Source organism: Symphalangus syndactylus, chromosome 15, assembly GCF_028878055.3.
Source record: "Symphalangus syndactylus isolate Jambi chromosome 15, NHGRI_mSymSyn1-v2.1_pri, whole genome shotgun sequence".
NCBI lineage: Eukaryota > Metazoa > Chordata > Mammalia > Primates > Hylobatidae > Symphalangus > Symphalangus syndactylus.
In genome coordinates, this window is record NC_072437.2 from 70,883,508 (window position 1) to 70,910,608 (window position 27,101).

At 37.7% G+C, this 27,101-nt stretch overlaps 1 protein-coding gene across 3 annotated transcripts in view; it reads left to right on the top strand.

Moving 5' to 3' along the window:
* Positions 1 to 27,101, top strand: part of LOC129463876 (POTE ankyrin domain family member A-like) — a 71,769-nt gene that overhangs the window by 19,024 nt on the left and 25,644 nt on the right. For all 3 annotated transcript variants that reach the window (XR_010115940.1, XR_008651322.2, XM_055244583.2), the window contains exons 8-13: positions 5,767 to 5,797; positions 8,895 to 8,967; positions 12,929 to 13,049; positions 13,343 to 13,404; positions 26,013 to 26,052; positions 26,390 to 26,451. Coding sequence is in view for 1 of the 3 variants with exons in the window: in XM_055244583.2 (XP_055100558.2) it covers positions 5,767 to 5,797; positions 8,895 to 8,967; positions 12,929 to 13,049; positions 13,343 to 13,404; positions 26,013 to 26,052; positions 26,390 to 26,451 (389 nt within the window). In the remaining 2 variants the exon portion in view is untranslated. The remainder of the gene's footprint in view (positions 1 to 5,766; positions 5,798 to 8,894; positions 8,968 to 12,928; positions 13,050 to 13,342; positions 13,405 to 26,012; positions 26,053 to 26,389; positions 26,452 to 27,101) is intronic.

Consider the following 27,101-nt stretch of genomic DNA (forward strand, 5'->3'; position numbering starts at 1 on the left):
CTGCCTTTAAGAGGTGAATGTTGTTTAGTTTTATATGAAACTAAGATTAAAAAGAAAATAAACTCTATTATCAGTAGTGATGTATTATACTGTATCTGATGGCCCTGTGTTTTTCTACAGTTATCCCAGTTACCTGAATAATGCACATTTAATTAAATAATTAATTATTTTTAAGAGATGGGGTCTCACTATGTTATCCAGGCTGAAGTGTAGCGGCTATTCACAGGTGTGATTATAATGTACTGCAGCCTTGAACTTCTGGATTCAAGCAATGCTTCTGTCTTAGCCTCCTGATTAGCTGGGACTCAGGCATGTGCCACTGTACCCAGCCTGATGCACAATTATTACAAAAATTAATGAAACCCTCTTAAGTTGGATAAAATTGACTGTGAGCTTTATATTTTTGAATTTTTAATATTGTGAGTACATAGTAGGTGTAGCTATTCATGGGGTACATGAGATGTTTTGATACAAGCATACAGTGTGAAAAAGCACATCATGAAGAATGGGGTATCCATTCCCTTAAGCATTTATCCACTGAGTTGCAAACAACCCAGTTACACTCTTTAAGTTATTTTAAAATGAAGAGTTATTGTTGACTATAGTCACCCTATTGTGTTACCAAATACTTGGTCTTTTTTTTTTTTCTATTTTTTTGTACTCATTCACCATTCCCACCTACCCACTAACCCCATCCCCCCCACTACCCTTCCCATCCTCTGGTAACCTTCCTTCTACTTTCTATGTCCATGAGTTCAATTGTTTTGATTTTTAAGTCCCCACAAATAAGCAAGAATATGCAATGTTTGTCATTCTCTGCCTGGCTTATTTCACTTAACATAATGATCTCCAGTTCCATCCATGATGTTGCAAATGACTGGATCTCATTTTTTTATGGTTAGATGGTACTCCATTGTGTATATATACCACATTTTCTTTATCCATTCATCTGTTGATGGACACTTAGGTTGCTTCCAAATCTTAGCTATTGAAAACAGTCCTGTAACAAACAGGAGTGCAGATATCTCTTTGATATACTAATTTTCTTTCTTTTGGGTACATACCTGGCAGTGGGATTCTTGGATCATATATTAGCTTAATTTTTAGTGCTTTGGGGGTGCCTCCCAACTGTTCTCTATAGTGGTTATATTAATTTAAATTCCCAGTGACAATCTACAAGGGTTCCCTTTTTTCCACATCCTCACCAACATTTATTATTGCCTGTCTTTTGGTTATAAGTAGTTTCAACTGGGGTGAGATGATACCTCATCATAGTTTTGATTTGCATTTCTCTAATGATCAGTGATGTTGAGCACTTTTTCATATACCTGCTAGCCATTTGTATGCCTTCTTTTGAAAAATGTCTATTCAAATATTTTGCCATCTTTTGATTGGATTATTAGATTTTTTCCTATAGAATGGTTTTAGCTCCTTATATATTTTGGTTATTAATCGCTTGTCAGATGGCCAATTTGCAGATATTTTTTCCCATTCTCTGGGTTGTCTCTTCACTTTGTTGATTGTATTCTCTGCTGTGCAGAAGCTTTTTATCTTCGTGTGATCCCATTTATCCATTTTTGCTTTGTTGCCTGTGCTTGTGGGGTATTGCTCAAGAAATTTTTGCCCACTCCAATGTCCTGGAGATTTCCCCAAATGTTTTCTTGTAGTAATTTCATAGTTTGAGGTTTTTAAGTTAAGTCTTTGTTCCATTTTGATTTTTGTATTTGGTGAGTGATAGGGGTCTAGTTTTATTTTTCTGCATATGGATATCCAGTTTTCCCAGCACCAGTTATTTATGTTATATATTTATGTCTTGAAAAGTTGTAGTTGTTATTATTGATTGGTTTATTGTTTAGTCTTTTTACTTAGGATAAGAGTAGTTTACATACCATAGTTACAGTGTTGTAATATTTTTTGTTTTTCTTATAATTAAAAGTGAGTTTCTTACCTTCAGATGATTATCTGTTACTCATTAATTTCCTTTTATTTCTGATTGAGGTCATTTTTAGCATTTCTTGTATGATGGGTCAGGTACTCATAAATTCCCTTAGCTTTTGTTTATCTGGGAACATCTTAATTTCTTCTTCATGTTTGAAGGTTATTATTATTATTTTTTTAACCAGATATACTGTTCTAGGGTAATAGTTCTTTTTTCCTTCAGCACTTTAAATATGTCATGCCACTTTCTCCTGGCCTGTAAGGCTTCCACTGAAATGTCTGCTGCCAGATGTATTGCAGCTCTATTGTATGTTGTTTGCTTTTTTTAAAAAAAAAGTCTTGCTGCTTTTAGGATCCTTTCTTTTTGACCTTTGAGAGTTTGTTCAATGTCATGAGGTAGTTTTGTTTGGATTAAATCTGCTTGATGTTCTATAACCTTCTTGTACTTAGATATTGATATCTTTCTCTAGATTTGGAAAGTTCCCTGTTATTATCTCTTTAAATAAACTTTCTATCCCTGTCTCTTTCTCTACCTCTCCTTTAAGGCCAGTAACTCTTAGATTTACCCTTTTGGAGGTATTTTCTAGATCCTGTACGTGAACCTTACCGTTCTGTACTTTTTCTTCTTTTGTGTCCTCTATGGATTCTCAAATAGCCTGTCTTTAAGCTCACAATTTTTTCTTCCACTTGATTTATTATTTTACTAAAAGATTCTGATGCATTCTATATAGTATGCCAATTGCATTTTTCAATTTCAGAATTTTTGCTTGATTCTGAGTTTCTCTTTGTGTTATTGTTAATTTTTTTGAGTTTCCTCAAAACAAGTATTTTGAATTCTCTGTAGAAAAGGTCACATATCTCTGTTTCCCTAGGATTGGTGATAGACTCTAGCAACAGAAGAAGACAATCTCTAGAGTTTATACTTTATGAAACTGGAATCCCAAAGTCTTTCATATTTACCTTTCAATAGGAAATAAGTCCAAGTAGTGAATACTGTAGGTGAATAAATATGTTACTTACTGATTCTCTTCTTTTGAGGGATGAGTTTCAAAATATTCTATGTTGTTATAACATGGCTAATCTACAGCTAAATTCTCTGTCTAGTGATAAAGTCTGGAGGAAGCCAGGCACAAGCTTGGGATTTCCCAGGAAATGCCAAGTCACAATGTTTTGCTTTACATGAAGTGAAAAAGAATGTTTTTTCTTCCACTAGAGAGAGTGACAGCTGTTGGCACACTCTGAAAGTTTGAGTGAGTTGATAGTTGTTTATATTTTTTTTTCATATGAGGTTGTACTCCCTGGCAACTTACCCTCACCTCCAGTGTTTCTCCTTAAACTTTTCTCTGAACAAATGATACGGTTCTGCATGGATATGCTCTTAGGAGAGTGATCTTTCCAGTGGTTCTTTTCATGAGAAATAAAATGGCAGGTGAATTTGAGCCTTGTTTGTTCCATACATAGCACAGAGAAAATAGCTAGAACTAAGTAAACTTAATCGGTATCTTTCCCAGAAGAGGATTAGTGACAGTGAGTACATTGAGCTCTCTTGAGCTCTTCTCCACTGTCACCTGAAAAGTCTTTGCAAGAATCCTTGTCTCTGGTCTGTTTTTTTTGTTTTACCATAAAACGTAGTACAGTGCCCACAGACCTAGCTTTTTTATGAGAGGAAATTTTATCTTAAACTGAACATTTTTAACTGTAGAGCTGCAGCAGCTGTGTAATGTCCAACAAAATAAGTACAGTTGCCCCCGTCTTAACTCTGGGAGATACATTCCAAGACCCCCAGTTAATGCCTGAAACTGTGGGTAGTACTGAGCCCTTTATATGCAGTGCTTTTTCTCTACATACATATCTGTGATACAGCTTAGTTTATAAATTAGGCACAGTCTGAGCTTCACAACAACAATAATAAAATAGAACAATTATGACAATATACTACAATAAAAGTTGCGTGAATATAGTCCTTCAAAACATCTTCTTGTACTCACGCTGCTGCTTGTGATGATGTGGGGTGATACAATGCCTCTGTAATGAGATGAAGTGAGGTGAATGACATAAACATTGTGATGCAGAATTAGGCTACTATTGGCATTCAGAAGGAGGATCATCTATTTCCGGTGAGCCTTGATGATGTTGATGGTTGGATGTCAGGAGGAGAACATGTCAGTGGCTAACTGGTGTATACCATGTACAGTATGGTTACCCTAGACAAAGACTGATAAAAGTCGTGGGAGAGATGGAGCAAGATGGCTGGAGATTTCATCATGCTACTCAGAATGGCATGCAGTTTAAAACTTATAAATTATTTCTGGAATTTTCATGTTTTTGGACCATGGGTTACATTGGGTAACTAAAACCACAGAAAACAAAACCACAGATATAATATTGTAAAATATGTATTTGGTCTTCAACCCCATTTCTTGGCATACAACTCCTAAAATTCTTAAAACTTCCAAAGTTATGTCTTTTGATATGCTAATTATTGATTGATGGCTGGCAACCCCTAAATAGCTTCAGGATGGGGACTGCTCATCAGAAAGACCAAGACATGATTAGAGAGTTGGAACCTCCAGGTCACCCTCTAAATCCTTCAGCTTCCTAGGGGAGAGGGGCTGAAGGTTAAGTAGATCACCAGTGACCAATTATCTAATCAGTCGTGCCTATGTAATGAAGCTTCCATAAAAACCCAAAGGACTGGGTTCAGAGAGCTTCCAGATAGCTGAATGTGTGGAGGTTCCTGGAGGGTAGTGAATCCTTGGAGGGTATGGTACTCTGTACCCCTTTTCCTTACCTTACCCTATGCAACTCTTCATCTGTATCCTTTGTAATATCCTTTATAATAACCAGGAAATGTAAGTAAATGTCTTCTCAAGTTCCGTGAGCCACTCTGGCAAATTAATTAAATCAGAAGAGGGGTCATGGATCAACCGTAACCTTAACTTGAAGATAGCCAGTCAGGAGTTCTGGAGGCCCAGAATTGCGATGGGTGTGGGGAGCGGGCAACCTTGGGTAGTTAGCCCTCTACCTGTGGGATCTGACACTATGTCCAGGTAGATAGTGTCAAAATTGAATTACAGAAAACCCAGTTTGTGCCTGTTGCAGAATTGTTTGATTCCTTGTTGGTGGGGAAATGTCCCCCACACATTTGGTCACATAAGTTTTCTGTGTTAATGATCATTGTTGTGGTGTGAAAGCAGAGAAAAATGTTGTTTTTTCACACATATTATGGTTAAGGGGGTGTTGCTATATACTCTGTTCTAATTAGTCCTAGTCTATTAGTCCGGAAATCATGCTATTTAAGTTTGATACTGTTCACTTATAATACAGATTTTGCTAATAACAGCAGTCAATCTGATAGAGTTCAGTTAGGATTATGATTATTGAACATAGCAATTCACTTGTAGGTATCACATTTTATAAATCCCATTCTCTATTGAATCTGATAGATACAAAGACGGGAAAGTAAGAATTCTTAAATTATTAATTGCCTATCAATAATGTAATTAATATTAATTTTAGTATAGTCTCCATATAATCTGAAAAAGAATACTTTGTAAGAAAGCATTAATCTTATGCTTTAAAAGACATTTAAAAACAAGGTCTAAAGCATTCATCAAAGTGTGCATAACTTTTAAAAATGGAGATGGCGGAGTCTTGTTATATTGCCCACTTTGGTCTCAAACTCCTGGGTTCCTCAAGCAATCTTTCAGCCTCATCCTCCTGAGTAGCTGAGATTACAAGAAGGTGCAACCAGGCCCTTTTAGGTTTTCAATATTCTACATATTTCTATTGTTGATTAAAATGGATTTTACTTTTTTTTTTAAACAGTGGATGGGCGTTCTGAAGACTCTGCTATCAGGTAGGATTCACAGATTTTTAAAAATTATATATTAACTAAGAGAATACAGAGAAAAGAAACTAACATCTGTTGAGTGTTGTACTCTGGGCTAGAAACCATATTATATGCTTAACTCATATAGTCATCACAACAGCTTTGCAAAATATCCAGGCTATTATAACCTACTGTTTACTAACTAGGCAGCTGTGGTTCAGAGAGGTTAATTGGCCATGATCCCATAATTAACAAGCAGCTGACCTATGATTTGACCAACAGCTTGCTGGGCTCCCAAATTCCTTCTCTGTCCCTCAGCATAGATTGATAGATACCTGTGCAGCACTGGGATCAAGGTACAGGTACAAATTAGATGAATTCAGAAAGTCAAATCTAGTTATATTTTAACTCTGTCTTACACACTTTTCCTTAGAAGCCTGTTTAATTCAAGAGTTTGTCCTAATATACTTAACAATTTCAGTGGTAACCAGTGCCTCATTTTTACCCTCAAAGGTTTCAGGACAGGTCTCATTTAGCTATAGCCACAGGACCATGGGTTTTACATAAGCAAGACCAGGCAAATCCTGAAGAGGAATTATTTTCTTGTAAGTGAGGGATATCTACATATAGACCATGTTACGATAAGTATATTTCACATCTAGTTAGAGGCTATTTCTAATTGATTTCTCTCCTTACCGACTTCCCAGTTTAGTTTTCTCTTTAGTTTGCCCTGCCTAGTTCCATGAAGCTTTTTTCTCAAAATCTGTGATTTTTCTATAACCTTTTCTTGAGTTTTTAACCTTCCTCTCTGCTTTTCTTGGTGTTTTTTTTATTGTTCTATTATTTTTTTTCCATTTCTTCCAGCTAAGCATTCCCCCTTTCTCTAGAGACAGAATCAAAATCACATAGAATTTCAGGATATTAAGAAATCTTACTGAGAAGCTGAAATATCATCTAGTACTTCAATCTGTGTTTAACACCCTGGTCAATTGGTTGCTCAGATGGAGAACCTGAAACTGAAACAGGTTCAAGTTACTTATTTGTTTATAGAAAGTGGCAGAAATAAGATTGGAACTCCTGAACTCCTCTGAAAGCTCAGTGCTCTTCCTTTCTTATCATCCTGTTGGTGGGTTTTTTTAATAATAGAAAGGGAAAGTGGGACTAGGGAAAACAGTGGAAGAGGAAAAGATGGAATTAACTGGTGAACTTAATGGTAGAGGATAAGAATGAAATTAGTAGAGAAAGCCCTAGTTTGAAGAGAAACAACACTGAGTTAGATAGGAATAAGGGTTATAGAAAAGAGATCAGAATATTGGGGTTTATGACAAATTTGATAAAGATAAGTTATAGGAATGAAGGATACAGGATATTAGGAGTTATCTAGAAAGGCATATTAAAGTAGGTTCAAAGGAGTCCTGGACAAGTTGCTGCCTTTTTGTTTGTTTAATTGGAGCAAGTGACAGACTTCAAGGTTTCACCACAACTTGTAGAGGGTGTCTCAGAGCCCCTCCAGTACCAGGGGCCTGGAGGTTGCTGAACTACATTGATCTGTGGCCCAGGGCAGGTGTCCTCTCACCTGCCTCTTTTTCTAATCCACTGACATCCTTCCCATGTCCACGTAAGCTAGGGCGCAGGGGTGGGATTGGCTGGCAAATCAGTCATGGAGCTTCAGTTGAGTAGTTGTTACCACATCTATGCTGGGGCAGATGACAGATTCCCTTTAGCTTGTTTTCCAGGAACTAGAGAGCTCCTGATTTTGGTAATTGGAACTCACCCCTTTAGGAGTTTGTCCTTTCATTGGCTGAATATTTAAAGGTGGAGGTTGCCACAGAGCCTTGCAGAAGAGGAATCTACAAGTGGGAGCCCATAGGAAGGAAGATAGATAGTCCTTAAAGGAAATAGAGGTACAACTACCAGGACTGTGATTTTCCAGCAATCTCTCTCCTCGGTTATCTGAGAGCCTCTGAAACTTTTTAAAGGGCTTGCTAGTTTATGTGGACCTGAATAGGGCAGGTCTTACACAGGGAAAATAATTGGATTTTATAATTTTTACTGTTTTAATCCTTCTGGGAATAGTATTTTTAATAACAACATACATTTGTCCTTTGACTTTTGTATATTTAGCTTTTAGACTCCTTGTACTGTTTTAGAGTAAAGGGAAGCAATAAGGCCTTCTGAATTGGTTTTCACACTGAAGAACAGAGACTGCCACTTTTAAGTGACAGAGATTAATCTTTGAATCAGAGGTAGATAATGGAGAAAAGACAGTTTTTTTCTTTTTTTTCCTTATTTTTTTCTTTCTTTGTTCCTTCCCTGCCTCCATTCTTCCTTCCTTCCTTCCTTCCTTCCTTCCTTCCTTCCTTCCTTCCTTCCTTCCTCCCTTCCCTTCCCTGCCCTCCCCTCCCCTCCCTTTCTGTTCCTTCTTTCCCTCCCTTTCTTTCTTCCTCAGAGTCTCACTCTGTTGCCCAGGCTGGAGTACAGTGGTGTGATCTTGGGTCACTGCAACCTCCACCTCCTGGGCTCAAACTGTCCTCTCACATCAGCTTCCCAAGTAATTGGGACTACAGGTATGTGTGTCACCATGCCTGGCTATTTTTTTTCTGGGCTGGGGTCTCTTCATGTTGCCCAGGTTGGTCTCCAACTCCTGGGCTCAAGCAATCCACCCACCTCAGCCTCTCAAATTGCTGGGATTACAGGCACGAACTACTGTGCCTGGCTGAGACAGTGTATCTTTCTACCTTTTTTAAGGTTATCAGATTTGTTGCAGTTCAGGTAACAAATATTATGTAAGCCATTAATTGGATTTTCAGTTCAGCTTCCAGGACATGTAATTTGTGAAGACCTATTATTCTCAGGCGCTGCCAATATATTGGCTGTCATGATTTGTTCTGGAACTGAAGGTGTCTTCCTTGACTATATTTGGTATGTTGGGAGAGGTGGAAGGAGGTAACTAAAATCTTTTATAACAGATTAAATTTTAATTGTATTAAGAAACATTATTTAATGTACACATAGCTGACCTCTCACCTGATTTTTTTTTGGAGGGGACATCCAGATATGAACTCAGAAATTATTTTTAAAGAAATGAATGCACTAATTTTTATGTACATTTTTTGCCCCAAAGGTTTTCTGGCAAACAAACTATTGATGATATATTACCTACATCAGATAATGAAGACATTGATTCTGATATCAAGGTAAAAATGCTCTAATGAAATTAATTTTCTCCTTCTGAATCTAGGTTTCTATATTTACTCTTAAAATTTAGTAGTGGTCTACTTATTGTTTTATGTTTGTAATGAACAGTTGGTTAAGGAAAGCCTTTTTTTAGAAATATGAGTAGTTGAATTAAACATTTTTTTTTTACTTTGGTAAATAACAAATGATTGTTAAATACTAAGAGGGTGAGGGTAAAGCAAGAATGGGCTGGAAAATACACTGTAGCAGGAAGATTATATTAGGCTAAGCTTTCTTATCATAGAGGAAATCTGACACATGCTCAAGGTTTATTTTCATAAGTATTCTCACTGTGACTTTTAAATCATATGCACTTTTATGATACTTATGGCTGATGAAATCTTTAATGAATCCAATTACTTATTATAGTAATCATGGAATCTCCTGGATGCCTTTCATTGTCAAACCTATACAGGAGATAGCATATCAGCATATCATTTCTTTTTTTCCTTGGACACTTACTATTTTGGTATCATGTACTTGTTAGGAGAGAACTTCTGTTTCTGTCCTTGATTGAGTAGTTAGACTAAGATAATATTAGAAATTACAGAAATTTGGCCAGGTGCAGTGGCTCACGCCTGTGATCCCAGCACTTTGGGGCACTGAGGCAGGCGGATCACTTGAGACCAGGAGTTTGCGACCAGCCTGGGCAACATGATGAGACCCCAGCTCTGCAAAATATAGCCAGGCATGGTGACATACACACCTGTAGTCCCAGCTACTTGGGAGGCTGAGGTGGGAGGATAGCTTGAGCCCAGGAGGTGAGCCAAGATCACACCAGCCTGGCCAACATGTTGAAACCCTGTCTGTACAAAAAATACAAAAACTAGCCAGGTGTGGTGGTGCACGTCTGTAATCCCAGCTACTCGAGAGGCTGAGGCAGGAGAATCACTTGAACTCAGGAGGCGGAGGTTGCGGTGAGCTGAGATCACGGCACTGCACCCTAGACTGGTGATAGAGTGAGACTGTCTTAAAAAAAAAAAAAAAGTGTGGAAATTTAGTTGAGTATTGTGGCACATGCCTGTAGTCCCAGCTATTAGAGAGGTTGAGGTTGAGGTTGAGGTGGGGGAATTTATTGAGCCCAGGAGTTAAAGACCAGGCTGGCCAACGTAGCAAGACCTTTTCTCTAATTAAAAAAAAATTGTGGAAAATTGGAAATGTACATTTTCTTCTCAAAATCTGTGTTACAAAGAGATTCCATTGTGTTTTCCAAGCCATTTCATAAAGAGTACACTTAAAACTCTTCATCTAAATGAAGAATACATATTTTGCCCAATATAACAACCAGTTCTAGAAGCAGACACTCTTAATAACCATATAATAAGATTTCAATTTCAGTTTTTTGCATTGTAGTTTGTGAAAATATCAACTCCAAATCCTTGTATTATATACTTAAATTTTAAATTTCAGAAGTTGTTGTATTTAGCTACTTAAATAATCATTTAAAAATTCCTGCATTAGTATGAGCTACTGGAGGTTAAGAGACATATTTGCTTGTATCCCGGAGTACCTAGAATAACATCTTGCATGTAACAAGCTTATAATATTTTGGAATGTAAATAAATTCATGGACAAATGGATTTCTATACAATGGAGGGTTACAAGTAACATAATATACATAACATAACTAATAATTAAATCTATCACATTTCTAAAATATGGCTTATATTTGTATTTCCCTTTTTTTTTTTTTTTTGAGACAGAGTCTCACTGTGTCACTCAGGCTGGAGTGCAGGGTGGCACACTCTCGGCTCACTGCACCTCCACCTCCTTAGTTCAAGTGATTTTCCTGCTTCCACCTCCTAAGTATCTGGGATTACAGGCGTGCACCACCCCCCATGCTGTCCAGGCTGGTTTCAAATTCCTGATTTCAAGTGATCTACCCGCCTTAGACTCCCAATGTGCTGTGATTACAGGCATGAGCCACCATGACCGGCCTGTATTTCCTTTTAATGTATACAATGCATAAATTCAGATGTGTTATGTTGTAAACATATACCATAAATAAGAAGGAAATGAATTAGAAATATGCCATCACTAGAAAAGATGGTTACAATATATTTTCTAGTATCTTTCAACTCTAAGCTTAGATTAGAATTTTAGATTAAAAAATTTAAACTTTTTTGAGCCCCAGCTGATATTCTAGCCATCTTTTCAAGCCATACGTTACTTTGTAGAATTCCAGTTACTAATTCTTTGTCCAAGTGGAACATTTCTTTTTCCATTTTTCTCTCTATGTAGTAATAATGTTCCAGCTTTCAGGTAGTGGTAGCTGATCATGTTTAACTAATTTAATATATCATTTTATAGTATAAAACCCTTTATTATAGCAATATTTACAAAACACTAATTTTAGAGTAAATACTGATCAGTATTGCTAGGGATATACTATGAGCAGAGGTCTCTGTGGTATATCTGTATTTCTCCATGTACCTTCCTGTACTTGATGATACTTCCTTGGTTCCTGCTTGAAAATTATAGATGTATTTGAAAACTTAAATCATCAGCTTGGGTAATCTTAGCCTAATTTTTTATGCTAGATTCTTTCTCCAATTTTTAGCTACCATTCTATATGGTGTAAATAGGAGATTAGAATTATTAGTATGTTGTTTACAGGGGAATAAGAAAGCTATACAATTTTAAAAATAGGGGTTTGCATTTCTCTCTTACATTATAGTAGTGCTGAAAAATGCCTGATAATTCTGTAATCACAGAAGCATTTCTCTTCTACAGTTTCAAACTTCAGAATTTTTAAAAAGGAATGTTCTGGCACATTTTGAATTGATGTTTTAAAATTAAAAATTTTCACTCAATTTTAAGTGCATGTTACCACAATATTCCAGAAATAAATGTTTGCATGTATTAATAAAAGTATATCTTATATTTTTTAAAAAAGTTGAAATATGTAATTGCAAAATTGAAATCTCATAATTTATTTTCTGTACTTATTTTCATTTTCAAAATTTCAGAGTTCTCTATAGGCTTGCATGATTTAATTCTACTGATTTTGACCCTTTTGACTTTTTGTGACTTACTGTCATCTGGTTTTCCTATCCTAGTAAATAACACCTAGTAAGTAGCACTGAAATGTCGAAGCAGGAGAAATTTTGGGTTCCAGCCCTCCCTCAGATCACCAGTCCAGTCACTCACCAAGCTCTGTATTTTCCACAAGCTTACCATTTTTATATCTTACTACTGTAATTCACTCTCTGACCCATAATTTTGAAATACTCTTGTCTAGTTTTGTCCTCCTCACCATGTTCATGTAACTTTACATTGCTGCCAAGGTGACCTTTCTAACATATTTTTATTATGATCTAACTCATCTACTTTTGTGTGGATCCTTACTACATCCTGGGGAAAGCTCACAGTGTAGCAGGATACATAGGATAGATATTTTTTATGTTTTGGCCTGATTCTCCCATTTTATCTCTTTATCTCGTTCACTCTGACTGTGTTCCAGTTTTATCATTTCTTTGGTAGCCCTCATTTGCCATGCCATTTCATGCCTTTTTTTTTTTTTTTTTTTTTTTTTTTTTTTGCTTATGCTGTCCTGTATAGGAACCCGATTGTCCTCACTCTACACTTTGTCTCTCTTTCAAAATAGTCCCTGTCTCTGCAGCATTTCCTGAACTTCTCAGGTAGAACTGTTCTCTTTTGTGCCCTTACAGTACTTTATTCACTTCAGTTGTAGAACTAGTGAATTATACTTTTCTGTTTTTACTTGTTTTCATGTATTTCTACCCTCACTCAATTATAAGGCAGAATCTATCATGTATATACATATTCAGCTTCTCCCAGGATATTGCGTATGATTTGATAGACACAGTGAATGTTTATTGTCTTACTGGTTGAATGATTGAGTGGTAGAGTGAATAAACACAATGTTTCCTGAAGTTTGTTGTTGTTGTTGTTTAATAGGATGGAGCAATTAAGCCAGCAAACGGACAAACACAAAATGATACTGGTGTTATTGACAGTGCCCCACAAGAGTACACAAATAATGACAGTTTAATTTTTGTTGACAAAAACAACAGAAGTGGTAAGTTAGTGAATATCTGTATCTGTGGGAATTTTTTAATGCTTACATGCTATTATGAAAATACATTGAAGTATGTCATACTCAAATACAATATTCATTTCTTTGAAATATTTTTCCTGTCTTTCTTCATATTACCAGTTTCTTCCTAAATCTACTTTAATCCTCTGAATTTCTATTTTGCTCTTACTTTTACTTTATTGAAATATTTATGAATGTGTACAGCCTTGCATATGCATTTAAAATTCAAGGTGATAAATGTTCTCATAACTCTCTTTGTTCATAATGTTTTACAGATACAACACCCACATCAGAATCCGGACAAGACAGAGATATAGAATCACTTTTGGATTCTGAGGTATTGTCTGTTGTTTTTGTTGTTATCATTTTAAAATATAAGCATTGAGTGATGTTAAAACATAAAAGAGGATGCTTTGACTTTGCTTTCTCACTGCTGTTTGTGCTCATAAGGAATTATTTTCTTACGTTTTCAGCCCCTAACTAGTAAAGTAATTATGGGCTAAGTATATTGCTACTGCATAGTACAATTCTGCTAATTTGCAGAATTCGTGTAAGAAGCCAGTGTAGTACAGTTCAAAAACAGAGCCCAGAAGTCACAAGGAATGAGTTTGGATTCTTCAGTAAAAGGATTGGTAAATACTAAGGGGGGTAGAGATGAAAATAATGGGCTTTTAAATACATTGTGATACAACAATTATATTAGGCTAAGCTTTCTTACCATACAAGAAATATGAAATGTGGCCAAGGTTTATTTGGAGAAGTATTTTTACTGTGACTTTTAATTCACGCAAACAGGCCTGGTGCGGTGGCTCACGCCTGTAATCCCTGCACTTTGGGAAGCCGAGGTAGGCAGATCACCTGAGGTTAGGAGTTTGAGACCAGCCTGACCAACATGGTGAAACCCTGTCTCTACTAAAAATACAAAAATTAGCCAGGTGTGGTGGTGGGTGCCTGTAATCACAGCTACTTGGGAGGCTGAGGCAGGAGAATCACTTGAATCCAGGAAGTGGAGGTTGCAGTGAGCCAAGATGGCACCACTGCACTCCAGCCTGGGCATCAGAGTGATACTCTGTCTCAAAATCAATCAATCAGTCAATCAATCAATCATGGTAACATGACTTATAAAACTTACCATTAACTAAATCTTCAATGGATACAGTTACTTATAGTAATCATGGAATCTCTCTGGTGCTTTTTATTTCTAAAACTGTGCAGTAGATAGCATATTACTTCTTTTTTTCTTGGACACATTATTTTGGTATCATATACTTTCAAAATGTTTTTATTTTAGTTTTTGTGAGTACATAGTAGGTGTATATATTTATGAGTTACTTGAGATAGTTTGATACAGACATGCAATGTGTAATAATCACATCAAGATAAACTGTATTCATCACCTTGAGCATTTATCCTTTGTGATTCACATAATCCAATTATATTCTTTCAGCTATTTTAAAATGTACAATTAAGTTGTCTTTTACTATAGTCATCCGTTGTGCTAGCAAATCCTGGGCCTTATACTTTCTGGTTTTTTGGTACACATCAACCATCCCCCAACCCCACACTCTACAACTATACTTCCCATCCTCTGGTAACCATCCTTATTCTGCCTATCTCAATATATTAAATTGTTTTGATTTTTTGCACCCATAGATAAGTGGGCAATATTTATCTTTCTGTGTCTGGTTTATTTGACTTAACATAATGATCTCTAGTTTAATCCCTGTTATTGCAAATGACATTTTCCTTAAATTTTTTTTTTAAATTTCAATAGTTTTGGGGGTACAGGTTGGTTTTGGTTACATGGATAACTTCTTTCATGGTGATTTCAGAGATTTTGGTGCATCCGTCACCTGAACAGTGTACACTGTACCCAATATGTAGTCTTTGATCTTCCAACCCCTTCCCACCCTTCCTCCCCAACTCCCCAAAGGCCATTGTATTATTCTTATGCCTTTGCATCCTCATAGCTTAGCTCCCACAGAACATACAATATTTGGTTTTCCTGAGTTAACTTTACTTAGAATAATGGCCTCCAGCTCCATTCAAGTTGCTGCAAAAGACATTATTTCCTTCATTTTTATGTATGAGCAGTATTCCATGGGGTCTATATACCACATTTTCTTCATCCACTCATTGGTTAATGGGCTCTTAGGTTGGTTCCATATCTTTGCAGAAGTGCTATCTCGGAGTCAGGGACTAGAGTAAAAAACCTCAGAATTTTACTTGGTGTTCTATTGTACTGTGGCTGAGCTGGGACTCACACCACAAGGTGCAGTTCTTCCCACTCTTACCTCTTTTATCCAATGGCAGAGGAGTCCCGCCTTGTGGCGGGTGCCACCACAAGTTCATAGGGAGTACTGCCAGGCTACTGCTGATGTTCTATTAAGGCCTGAGGGCTCTTCAGTTAGCTTGTGGTGAATGTTGCCTGGCCTGGCACCCTTCAGGGGAGTGGGCTCCTGTTTGGCCCAGGGATGGTCCAGAAATGCTGTCCAAGAGCAAAGGACTAGAATTGGGGACCCCAAGGGCCTGCTTGGTGCTCTAGCCCTTGTGGTCCAGCTGGTACCTAAGATGCAAGTCAAAGACCCCTTTACTTTTCCCTCTGCCTTTCTCAAGCAGAAGGAATCTTTCCTTCTAGCCATTACAGCTGGAAATGTCCTGTCTCACCTGACGCCAGTACGTGTCAGTGTTTTCACCCAAGACCTCAACATAATACCTGTGTATCACTGCTGGTTATTCAGGGTCCACAGGCTCTTCAGTTAGTAGGCGATGAATACTGCCAAGAATGGGTTCTTCCCTTCAAGTCAGTGGGTTCCCTGTGGCCCAGGGAGCATCTAAAAACATCATATCAGAACTAAGGGCTGTAAGGGGGGACTCATGACTCTGACCAGTGCCCTATTCTGTTGTAGCTGAGCTGGTATTTAAGGTACAAGACAAAGTCTACTCACTATTTCCTTTCCACTCCTCAAGCGGAAGGGCAGTGTCTCTTTTGGTGCCCCAAGCTGTTCAGCTTGGGATTGGAGGAGGAGTAGCACTAGCACTTTTGTAGTTGCCCTGGCTGGTGTCTCAGTAGGTCACATGCCCTTCCCCGTTGTCCTCTGGCTTATAGCACAGTTCAGCACTTGGACCCACTTGGGAATTGTAGTCCTTGTGGCCTAGACTGCCTTTCAAGTTTATGTAGGGCCCCGGAACAATTTAGCATGGTGGTGACAAAGCTTATGGGAACTCAAGTTCTGGTTACTGGGATGGGTGATTCCCCTCTGGCTGGGGCTGGTTTAAATGCTCTCTCTGTGGGTGGGCATCAGCTGAATTTATTCCAGTTTTGCTTTTTGCTATAATAGGGCACCACTGAGTTTAATGCAACGTCTCACAATTGCTTCACCCTTTCCCAAGTGCTCAGATTATCTCTCTGTACCATGCTACCACTGCTGGGGGATGTGGGAGTGTTGGCATCGATGATTCAAGACCATTTTTCCTGCCTCTTCAGTGCCTCTTGGTAGTCGTAATAAGTTAAAACCATGTGCTTTCAGTGTTCACCTGATTTTTGGTTCTTACAAAGGTGTTTTATTTTTGTAGGTAGTTGTTAAATTGGTATCCTTGTTGGGAATTAATTGATGGAGACTTTTATTCTGCCATTTTGCTTGCCTCTTTTTTTGGCATCATACACTTTTTAGAAGAGAAGTTTTTTATTTTCTGTTTCTATCCTTGGTTATGTCATTAGAGTAAAATCATATTAGAAATTATGGAAATTTGGTTGGGAATTGTGGCACACGCCTGCAGCTGCAGCTACTCAGGAGGATGACCTGGGAGAATTTCTTGAGCCCAGGAGTTAAAGACCAGGCTGATTAACAGAGTGAGACCCTTTTTCTAATTAAAAAAAAGTGGAATTTTAGAAATGTAAATTTTCTCTCTCAAAATCTGTATTACAAAGGTATTCCATTGTGTTTTCTAAGTCATTTCATTAAGAATGTACTCAAGGAGGGTGGAGCCAAGATGGTCAAATAGGAACAGCCCCAGTCTACAGCTCCCAGCGTGAGCGACACAGAAGATAGGTGATTTCTGCATTTCCATCTGAGATACCAGGTTCATCTCACTAGGGAGTGCCAGACAGTGGGTGCAGGACAGTGGGTGCAGCGCACCAGGAGCAAGCTGAAGCAGGGCGAGGCATTGCCTCACTCAGGAAGCGCAAGGGGTCAGGGAGTTCCCTTTGCTAGTCAAAGAAAGGGGTGACAGACAGCACCTGGAAAATTGGGTCACTCCTACCCTAATACTGCGCTTTTCCAACGGGCTTAAAAAATGGTACACCAGGAGATTATATCCTGCACCTGGCTCAGAGGGTCCTATGCCCACAGAGTCTCGCTGATTGCTAGCACAGCAGTCTGAGATCAAACTGCAAGGCAGCGAGGCTGGGGGAGGGGTGCCTGCCATTGCCCAGGCTTGATTAGGTAAACAAAGCAGCCGGGAAGCTTGAACTGGTGGAGCCCACCACAGCTCAAGGAGGCCTGCCTGCTTCTGTAGGCTCCACCTCTGGGGGCAGGGCACAGACAAACAAAAAGACAGCAGTAACCTCTGCAGACTTAAATGTCCCTGTCTGACATCTTTGAAGAGAGTAGTGGTTCTCCCAGCATGCAGCTGGAGATCTGAGAATGGGCAGACTGCCTCCTCATGTGGGTCCCTGACTCCCAAGCAGCCTAACTGGGAGGCACCCCCCAGTAGGGACAGACTGACACCTCACACGGCCGGGTACTCCTCTGAGACAAAACTTCCAGAGGAACGATCAGGCAGCAGCATTTGCGGATCACTAATATCTGCTGTTCTACAGCCACCGCCATTCTGCAGCCACCACTGCTGATACCCAGGCAAACAGCGTCTGGAGTGGACCTCTAGCAAACTCCAACAGACCTGCAGCTGAGGGTCCTGTCTGGTAGAAGGAAAACTAACAAACAGGACATCCACACCAAAAACCCATCTGTACATCATGATCATCAAAAACCAAAAGTAGATAAAACCACAAAGATGGGGAAAAAACAGAGCAGAAAAACTGGAAACTAAAAAGCAGAGCGCCTCTCCTCCTCCAAAGGAACGCAGCTCCTCACCAGCAATGGAACAAAGCTGGACGGAGAATGACTTTGACGAGTTGAGAGAAGAAGCCTTCAGATGATCAAACTACTCCGAGCTACAGGAGGAAATTCAAACCAATGGCAAAGAAGTTAAAAACTTTGAAAAAAAATTAGACAAATGGATACCTGGAATAACCAATGCAGAGAAGTCCTTAAAGGAGCTGATGGAGCTGAAAGCCAAGGCTCGAGAACTACGTGAAGAATGCAGAAGCCTCAGGAGCTGATGCAATAAACTGGAAGAAAGGGTATCAGTGATGGAAGACGAAATGAATGAAATGAAGCGAGAAGGGAAGTTTAGAGAAAAAAGAATAAAAAGAAACAAAGCCTCCAGGAAATATGGGACTATGTGAAAAGACCAAATCTATGTCTGATTGGTGTACCTGAAAGTGACGGGGAGAATGGAACCAAGTTGGAAAACACTCTGCAGGATATTATCCAGGAGAACTTCCCCAATCTAGCAAAGCAGGCCAACATTCACATTCAGGAAATACAGAGAACACCACAAAGATACTCCTCGAGAAGAGCAACTCCAAGACACATAATTGTCAGATTCACCAAAGTTGAAATGAAGGAAAAAATGTTAAGGGCAGCCAGAGAGAAAGGTCGGGTTCCCACAAAGGGAACCCCATCAGACTAACAGTGGCTCTCTCGGCAGAAACTCTACAAGCCAGAAGAGAGTGAGGGCCAATATTCAACATTCTTAAAAGAGTTTTCAACCCAGAATTTCATATCTAGCCAAACTAAGCTTCATAAGTGAAGGAGAAATAAAATACTTTACAGACAAGCAAATGCTGAGAGATTTTGTCACCACCAGGCCTGCCCTAAAAGAGCTCCTGAAGGAAGCACTAAACATGGAAAGGAACAACTGGTACCAGCCACTGCAAAAACATACCAAATTGTAACGATCATCGAGGCTAGGAAGAAACTGCATCAACTAATGAGCAAAATAACCAGCTAACATCATAATGACAGGACCAAATTCACACATAACGATATTAACTTTAAATGTAAATGGGCTAAATGCTCCAATTAAAACACACAGATTGGCAAATTGGATAAAGAGTCAAGACTCATCAGTGTGCTGTATTCAGGAAACCCATCTCACATGCAGAGACACACATAGGCTCAAAATAAAGGGATGGAGGAAGATCTACCAAGCAAACGGAAAACAAAAAAAGGCAGGGGTTGCAATCGTAGTCTCTGATAAAACAGACTTTAAACCAACAAAGATCAAAAGAGACAAGGCCATTACATAATGGTAAAGGGATCAGTTTAACAAGAAGAGCTAACTGTCCTAAATATATATGCACCCAATACAGGAGCACCCAGATTCATAAAGCAAGTCCTTAGTGACATACAAAGAGACTTAGACTCCCACACAATAATAATGGGAGACTTTAACACCCCACTGTCAACATTAGACAGATCAACGAGACAAAGTTAACAAGGATACCCAGGAATTGAACTCAGCTGTGCACCAAGCAGACCTAATAGACATCTACAGAACTCTCTACCCCAAATCAACAGAATATACTTTTTTTTCAGCACCACACCACACCTATTCCAAAATTGACCACATAGTTGGAAGTAAAGCACTCCTCAGCAAATGTAAAAGAACAGAAATTACAACAAACAGTCTCTCAGACCACAGTGCAATCAAACTAGAACTCAGGATTAAGAAACTCACTCAAAACCGCTCAACTACATGGAAACTGAACAACCTGCTCCTGAGTGACTACTGGGTACATAACGAAATGAAGGCGGAAATAAAGATGTTCTTTGAAACCAACGAGAACAAAGACACAACATACCAGAATCTCTGGGACACATTCAAAGCAGTATGTAGCGGGAAATTTATAGCACTAAATGCCCACAAGAGAAAGCAGGAAAAGATCCAAAATTGACACCCTAACATCACAATTAAAAGAACTAGAAAAGCAAGAGCAAACACATTCAAAAGCTAGCAGATGGCAAGAAATAATTAAATCAGAGCAGAACTGAAGGAAATAGAGACACAAAAAACCCTTCAAAAAATTAATGAATCCAGGAGCTGGTTTTTTGTAAAGATCAACAAAATTGATAGACCGCTAGCAAGACTAATAAAGAAGAAAAGAGAGAAGAATCAAATAGATGCAATAAAAAATGGTGAAGGGGATATCACCACCGATCCCACAGAAATACAAACTACCATCAGAGAATACTACAAACACCTCTATGCAAATAAACTCGAAAATCTGGAAGAAATGGATAAATTCCTCAACACATACACCCTCCCAAGACTAAACCAGGAAGAAGTTGAATCTCTGAATAGACCAATAACAGGCTCTGAAATTGTGGCAATAATCAATAGCTTACCAACCAAAAACAGTCCAGGACCAGATGGATTCACAGCCAAATTTTACCAGAGGTACAAGGAGGAGCTGGTACCATTCCTTCTGAAACTATTCCAATCAATAGAAAAAGAGGGAATCCTCCCTAACTCATTTTATGAGGCCAGCATCACCCTGATAGCAAAGCCTGGTAGAGACACAACCAAAAAAGAGAATTTTAGACCAATATCCTTGATGAACATTGATGCAAAAATCCTCAATAAAATACTGGCAAACCGAATCCAGCAGCACATCAAAAAGCTTATCCACCATGATCAAGTGGGCTTCATCCCTGGGATGCGAGGCTGGTTCAACATACACAAATCAATAAATATAATCCAGTGTATAAACAGAACCAAAGACAAAAACCACATGATTATCTCAATAGATGCAGAAAAGGCCTTTGACAAAATCAACAACTCTTCATGCTAAAAACTCTCAATATATTAGTTATTGATGGGATGTATCTCAAAATAATAAGAGCTATCTACGACAAACCCACAGCCAATCTCATACTGAATGGGCAAAAACTGAAGGCATTCCCTTTGAAAATGGGCACAAGACAGGGATGCCCTCTCTCACCACTCGTATTCAACATAGTTTTGGAAGTTCTGGCCAGGGCAACTAGGCAGGAGAAGGAAATAAAGGGTATTCAATTAGGAAAAGAGGAAGTCAAATTGTCCCTGTTTGCAGATGACATGATTGTATATCTAGAAAACCCCATTGTCTCAGCCCCAAATCTCCTTAAGCTGATAAGCAACTTCAGCAACATGTCACGATACAAAATCAATGTACAAAAATCACAAGCATTCTTGTACACCAATAACAGACAAACAGAGAGCCAAATCATGAGTGAACTCCCATTCACAATTGCTTCAAAGAGAATAAAATATCTAGGAATCCAACTTACAAGGGATGTGAAGGACCTCTTCAAGGACAACTACAAACCACTGCTCAATGAAATAAAAGAGGATATAAACAAATGGAAGAACATTCCATGGTCATGAGTAGGAAGTCAATATCGTGAAAATGGCCATACTGCCCAAGGTAATTTATAGATTCAATGCCATCCCCATCAAGCTACCAATGACTTTCTTCACAGAATTGGAAAAAACTACTTTAAAGTTCATATGGAACCAAAAAAGAGCCCGCATCACCAAGTCAATCCTAAGCCAAAAGAACAAAGCCGGAGGCATCACGCTACCTGACTTCAAACTATACTACAAGGCTACAGTAACCAAAACAGCATGGTACTGGTACCAAAACAGAGATATGGATCAATGGAACAGAACAGAGCCCTCAGAAATAATGCCGCATATCTACAACTATCTGATCTTTGACAAACCTGACTAAAACAAGAAATGGGGAAAGGATTCCCTATTTAATAAATGGTGCTGGGAAAACTGGCTAGCCATATGTAGAAAGCTGAAACTGGATCCCTTCCTTATTACGCCTTATACAAAAATTAATTCAAGATGGATTAAAGACTTACATGTTAGACCTAAAACCATAAAAACCCTAGAAGAAAACCTAGGCAATATCATTCAGGACATAGGCATGGGCAAGGACTTCATGTCTAAAACACCAAAAGCAATGGCAACAAAAACCAAAATTGACAAATGGGATCTAATTAAACTAAAGAGCTTCTGCACAGCAAAAGAAACCACCATCAGAGTGAACAGGCAACCTACAAAATAGGAGAAAATTTTCACAACCTACTCATCTGACAAAGGGCTAATATCCAGAATCTACAATGAACTCAAGCAAAATTACAAGAAAAAAAAAAAACCATCAAAAAGTGGGCAAAGGATTTGAACAGACACTTATGAAAAGAAGACATTTATGCAGCCAAAAAACACATGAAGAAATGCTCATCATCACTGGCCATCAGAGAAATGCAAATCAAAACCACAGTGAGATACCATCTCACACCAGTTAGAATGGCCATCATTACAAAGTCAGGAAACAACAGGTGCTGGAGAGGATGTGGAGAAATAGGAACACTTTTACACTGTTGGTGGGACTGTAAACTAGTTCAAGCATTGTGGAAGTCAGTGTGGCGATTCCTCAGGGATCTAGAACTAGAAATACCATTTGACCCAGCCATTCCATTACTGGGTATATACCCAAAAGATTATAAATTATGCTGCTATAAAGACACATGCACACGTATGTTTATCATGGCACTATTCACAATAGCAAAGACTTGGAACCAACCCAAATGTCCAACAACGATAGACTGGATTAAGAAAATGTGGCACATATACACCATGGAATACTATGCAGCCATAAAAAAGATGAGTTCATGTCCTTTGTAGGGACATGGATGAAACTGGAAACCATCATTCTCAGCAAACTATTGCAAGGACAAAAAACCAAACACTGCATGTTCTCACTCATAGGTGGGAATTGAACAATGAGAACACATGGACACAGGAAGGGGAACATCACACTCTGGGGACTGTTGTGGGGTGGGGGCAGGGGGGAGGGATAGCATTAGGAGATATACCTAATGCTAAATGACGAGTTAATGGGTGCAGCACCCCAACATGGCACATGTATACATATGTAACAAACCCGCACATTGTGCACATGTACCCTAAAACTTAAAGTATAATAATAATAAAATTTTAAAAAAAAGAATGTACTCAAAATCTTCATCTAATTGAATAAAAATATTTTGCCCAAAATAACAATTCTAGAAGCAGAGACTCTTTAATAATCATATGTAAGAGTTTAATTTCAGTTTTTTGTATTGTAGTTTGTGAAAATATCAACTCAAAATTCTTGTATTCTTAAATTTTAAATTTCAGAAGTTTTTGTATTTAACTATTTAAATAATCATTTAAACACTCCTTCATTAGTATGAGCTACTGGAGGTTAGGAAACATATTTGTTTGTATCCTGGAGTACCTAGAATAACATCTTGCATGTAACAAGCTTATAATATTTCAAATGTAAATACATAAATGGACAAGTGGATTTTTATATTGTGGAGTATTACAGGTAACATAATATGCATAACTTACCCATTAATTAAATCTACTGCATTTCTAAAATATGGCTTAATCTGATATAGCCTTTTAATGTTTAGGATGTATAAATTCAGATGTGTTATGTTGTAAAAATATGTCATAAATAAGAAGGAAATGAATTAGAAATGTGTCATCAATAGAAAAGATGGTTAAGGTATATTTTCTAGTATCTTTCAACTCTAAGCTTAGAATTTTAGATTAAAAAATTTAAACCTTTTTGAGCCCCAACTCATGTTCTAGCAAATCTATCTTTTCAAGCCATACGTTACTATGTAGAATTCCAATTACTAATTCTTTGTCCAAGTGGAAAGTTGATGGAACATTTCTTTTTCCATTTTTCTCTCTCTGTAGTAATAATGTTCCTCAGGTAGTGGTAGCTGATCATGTCTAACTAATGTATCATTTTATACTATAAAATTAAACTCTTTATTACAGCAATATTTGCAAAACACTGATTGTAAATACTGAACAGTATTATCTAGGTGATACTATAGACAAAAGTCTCTTTTATGTATCTGGTTCTCCATGAACCATACTGTACTTGATTATTTTGTCTTGGGGCTTGCTTGATAATTATAGATGTATTTGAAAACTGTTCTGTTTTAGCAACTTTTATTTTAAGTTTAGAGGGTACATGTGCAGGTTAGATATAGAGGAAAATTAGTGTCACAGGGGCTTGTTTTACATATTATCACCCAGGTATTAAACCTAATAATCATTAGTTATTTTTCCTGATCCTTTCCTTCCTCCTACCCACAGCACATTCCAGTGTCAGCTGTTCCCCTCTCTGTGTCCGTCTACTCTCATTATTTAGCTCTGACTTGTAAGTAAGAACACGTGGTATTTGGCTTTCTGCTCCTGTGTTAGTTTGCTAAGGATGATGGCCTCTAACTCCATTCATGTTCCTCAAAGAACATACACAATCTCATAATTTTGTATGGCTGCATAGTATTTCATGGTGTGTGTATGTACCACATTTTCTTAAATCATCAACTTGGATAATCACAACTTTATTTTTATGGTAGATTCCTTCAGTTTTTATTTTGATTATTTTTGGGGGAAGAGGTATTGTTTGGTTACATGAATTAATTATTTAGTGGTGATTTCTGAGATTTTGGTGTACCCATCACCCAAGTAGTGTACATTGTACCCAGAGTGTAGTCTTTTATCTGTCACCCTCCACTTTCTCCTGAGTTTCAAAGTCCATTGTATTATTCTTATGCTTTGAATCCTCATAGCTTAGCTCCCACTTCTGAGTGAGAACATACGATGTTTGGTTTTCCATTTCTGGGTTGCTTCACTTAAAATAGTGGTCTCCAACTCCATCCAGATTACTGTGAATACCATTATTTCATTCCTTTTTATGGATGAGTATTAGTCCATGGTATATATGTGCCACATTTTCTTTATCTACTCATTGATTGATGGGCATTTGGTCTAGTTCTATATTTTTGCAGTTGTGAGTTGTGCTGCTGTAAACGTGTGTGCAAGTGTCTTTTTAACATAATGAGTTATTTTTCTCTGGGTAGATACCCAGTAGTGGGATTGCTGGATAAAATGATAGATCTACTTTTAGTACTTTAAGGAACCTCCATACTGTTTTCCATGGTGATTGTATTAGTTTACGTTCCCAGGAGAAGTGTAAAGATGTTCCCTTTTCACCACATTCATTTCAACATCTTTTTTTTTTTTAATTTTTAAATTATGGCCATTCTTGCAGGAGTAAGGTAGCGTCGCATTGTGGTTTTGATTTGCATTTTCCTGATAATTAGTGATGTTGAGCATTTTTTCATTTGTTTGTTGGCCATTTGTATACCTTCTTTGGAGAAATGTGTATTCCTGTCCTTTGCCCGCTTTTTGATGGGATTATTTGATTTTTTTCTTGCTGCTTTGTTTGAGTTCCTTGTAGATGCTGGATATTAGTCCTTCATTGGATTCGTAGTTTGTGAAGATTTTCTCCCACTCTGTAGGTTGTCTGTTTACTCTGCTGATTATTATTATTATTATTTGCTGTGCAGAAGCTTTTTAGTTTATTTTTGCTCATGCTGTCCTGTCTAGGAACCTTCATACCCTCACTCTGTACTTTGTCTCCCTTTCAAAATAGGGCCCATCTTCACAGCAGTTTTTCAACTTCTCGGGCAGAACCGACTGTTGTCCCTTTTGTGCCCTTACTGTACTTTATACACTTCTCTTTTATTACTAGTGAATTAGACTTTTCTGTTTGTTTTTTATATATTTTTACTTTCACTCAAATACAAGGCAGAATCTGTCTTTTATATGTATTTTCAGCTTTTCCCAGGATATTGCCTATGATTTGATAGACACAGTGAATGTTTATTGTCTTAACTGGTTGACTGAGTGGGGGAGTGAGTAAATACATTTTCTGAAGTTGGTTTTTTTTTTTTGCTTTGTTTTTAATAGGATGGAGCAGCTAAGCCAGCAAATGGAAAAAGACAAAATGGTACTGATATTACTGAATGCACTCCATGACAGGACACAAATAGTAACAGTTTAATTTACTGAATATCTGATAATTTTTTAATGCTTAAATGCTATGGTAAAAAACTTAAATATGTACACCCAAATATAAAATCCATTCTAGATTTTTTCATGCTTTTCTTCATAGTGCCAACTTCTTTTTCGTAAAACTACTTCAACCCTCTGAATTTCTTGTTTGCTCTTTTATTTTATTGAAATATTTATGAATGGATATAGCGTTCCATATGTATTTAAAATTCAGAGTGATAAATGTTCTCTCATGAATGTATCTGTAAATAACATTTTATAACATTTTACAGATTCATTGTCCTCATCAGAATCAGGACAAAAGGGCAATATAGAATCACTTTCGGATTCTGAGGTATTATCTGTTGTTTTTTTGTTGTTATTTTAAAAAATAAAACCATTCCGTGATGTTAAATCATAAAAGAGGTTGCTTTGACTTTATTTTCTCGCCTCATAGTAGAATTCTTCTAATTTGCAGGGTTCATTTAAAAAGCCAGAGTAGTACAGTGAAAAAAAAAAAAAAAAGGCTTAAAAGTCAGTCAGAAGGAATCAATTTGGGTTATGAAGTTAAGTTTACCTAAAAACTAAAGAATTATTCCAGGTCAATGTAGGGCCACATATATGACTGTATAGTATATCTGGATGTGTAAAAGTTGTAATGAGATTCAGAGAAAAACAGTTTGGACTGTAGTTTTTCACAACTTGGAACTTGAAGAGGTAATGCCTGGGACTTGAAAACATTAATACATTTGGATTATCCAGTATAGATCTGCAAGGAATATTTCAGGAGAAAGAAAAGCATAGAGAATAGTAAATACTTCGGGCTATAATAACAACAATTTGGTTTAATGTTGTTTTAATAAGTAGAAATCTTTTTAAAAAATAAAACACATTGGGTACCTTTGTGGCAAATGATGACATTCTAAGGTGACATCCATGGAAAGACATGGGAAAGGCTTGACCTCTTAGGCAGAAGCAGCTGCTGCATATTGCTACCAGCACCAA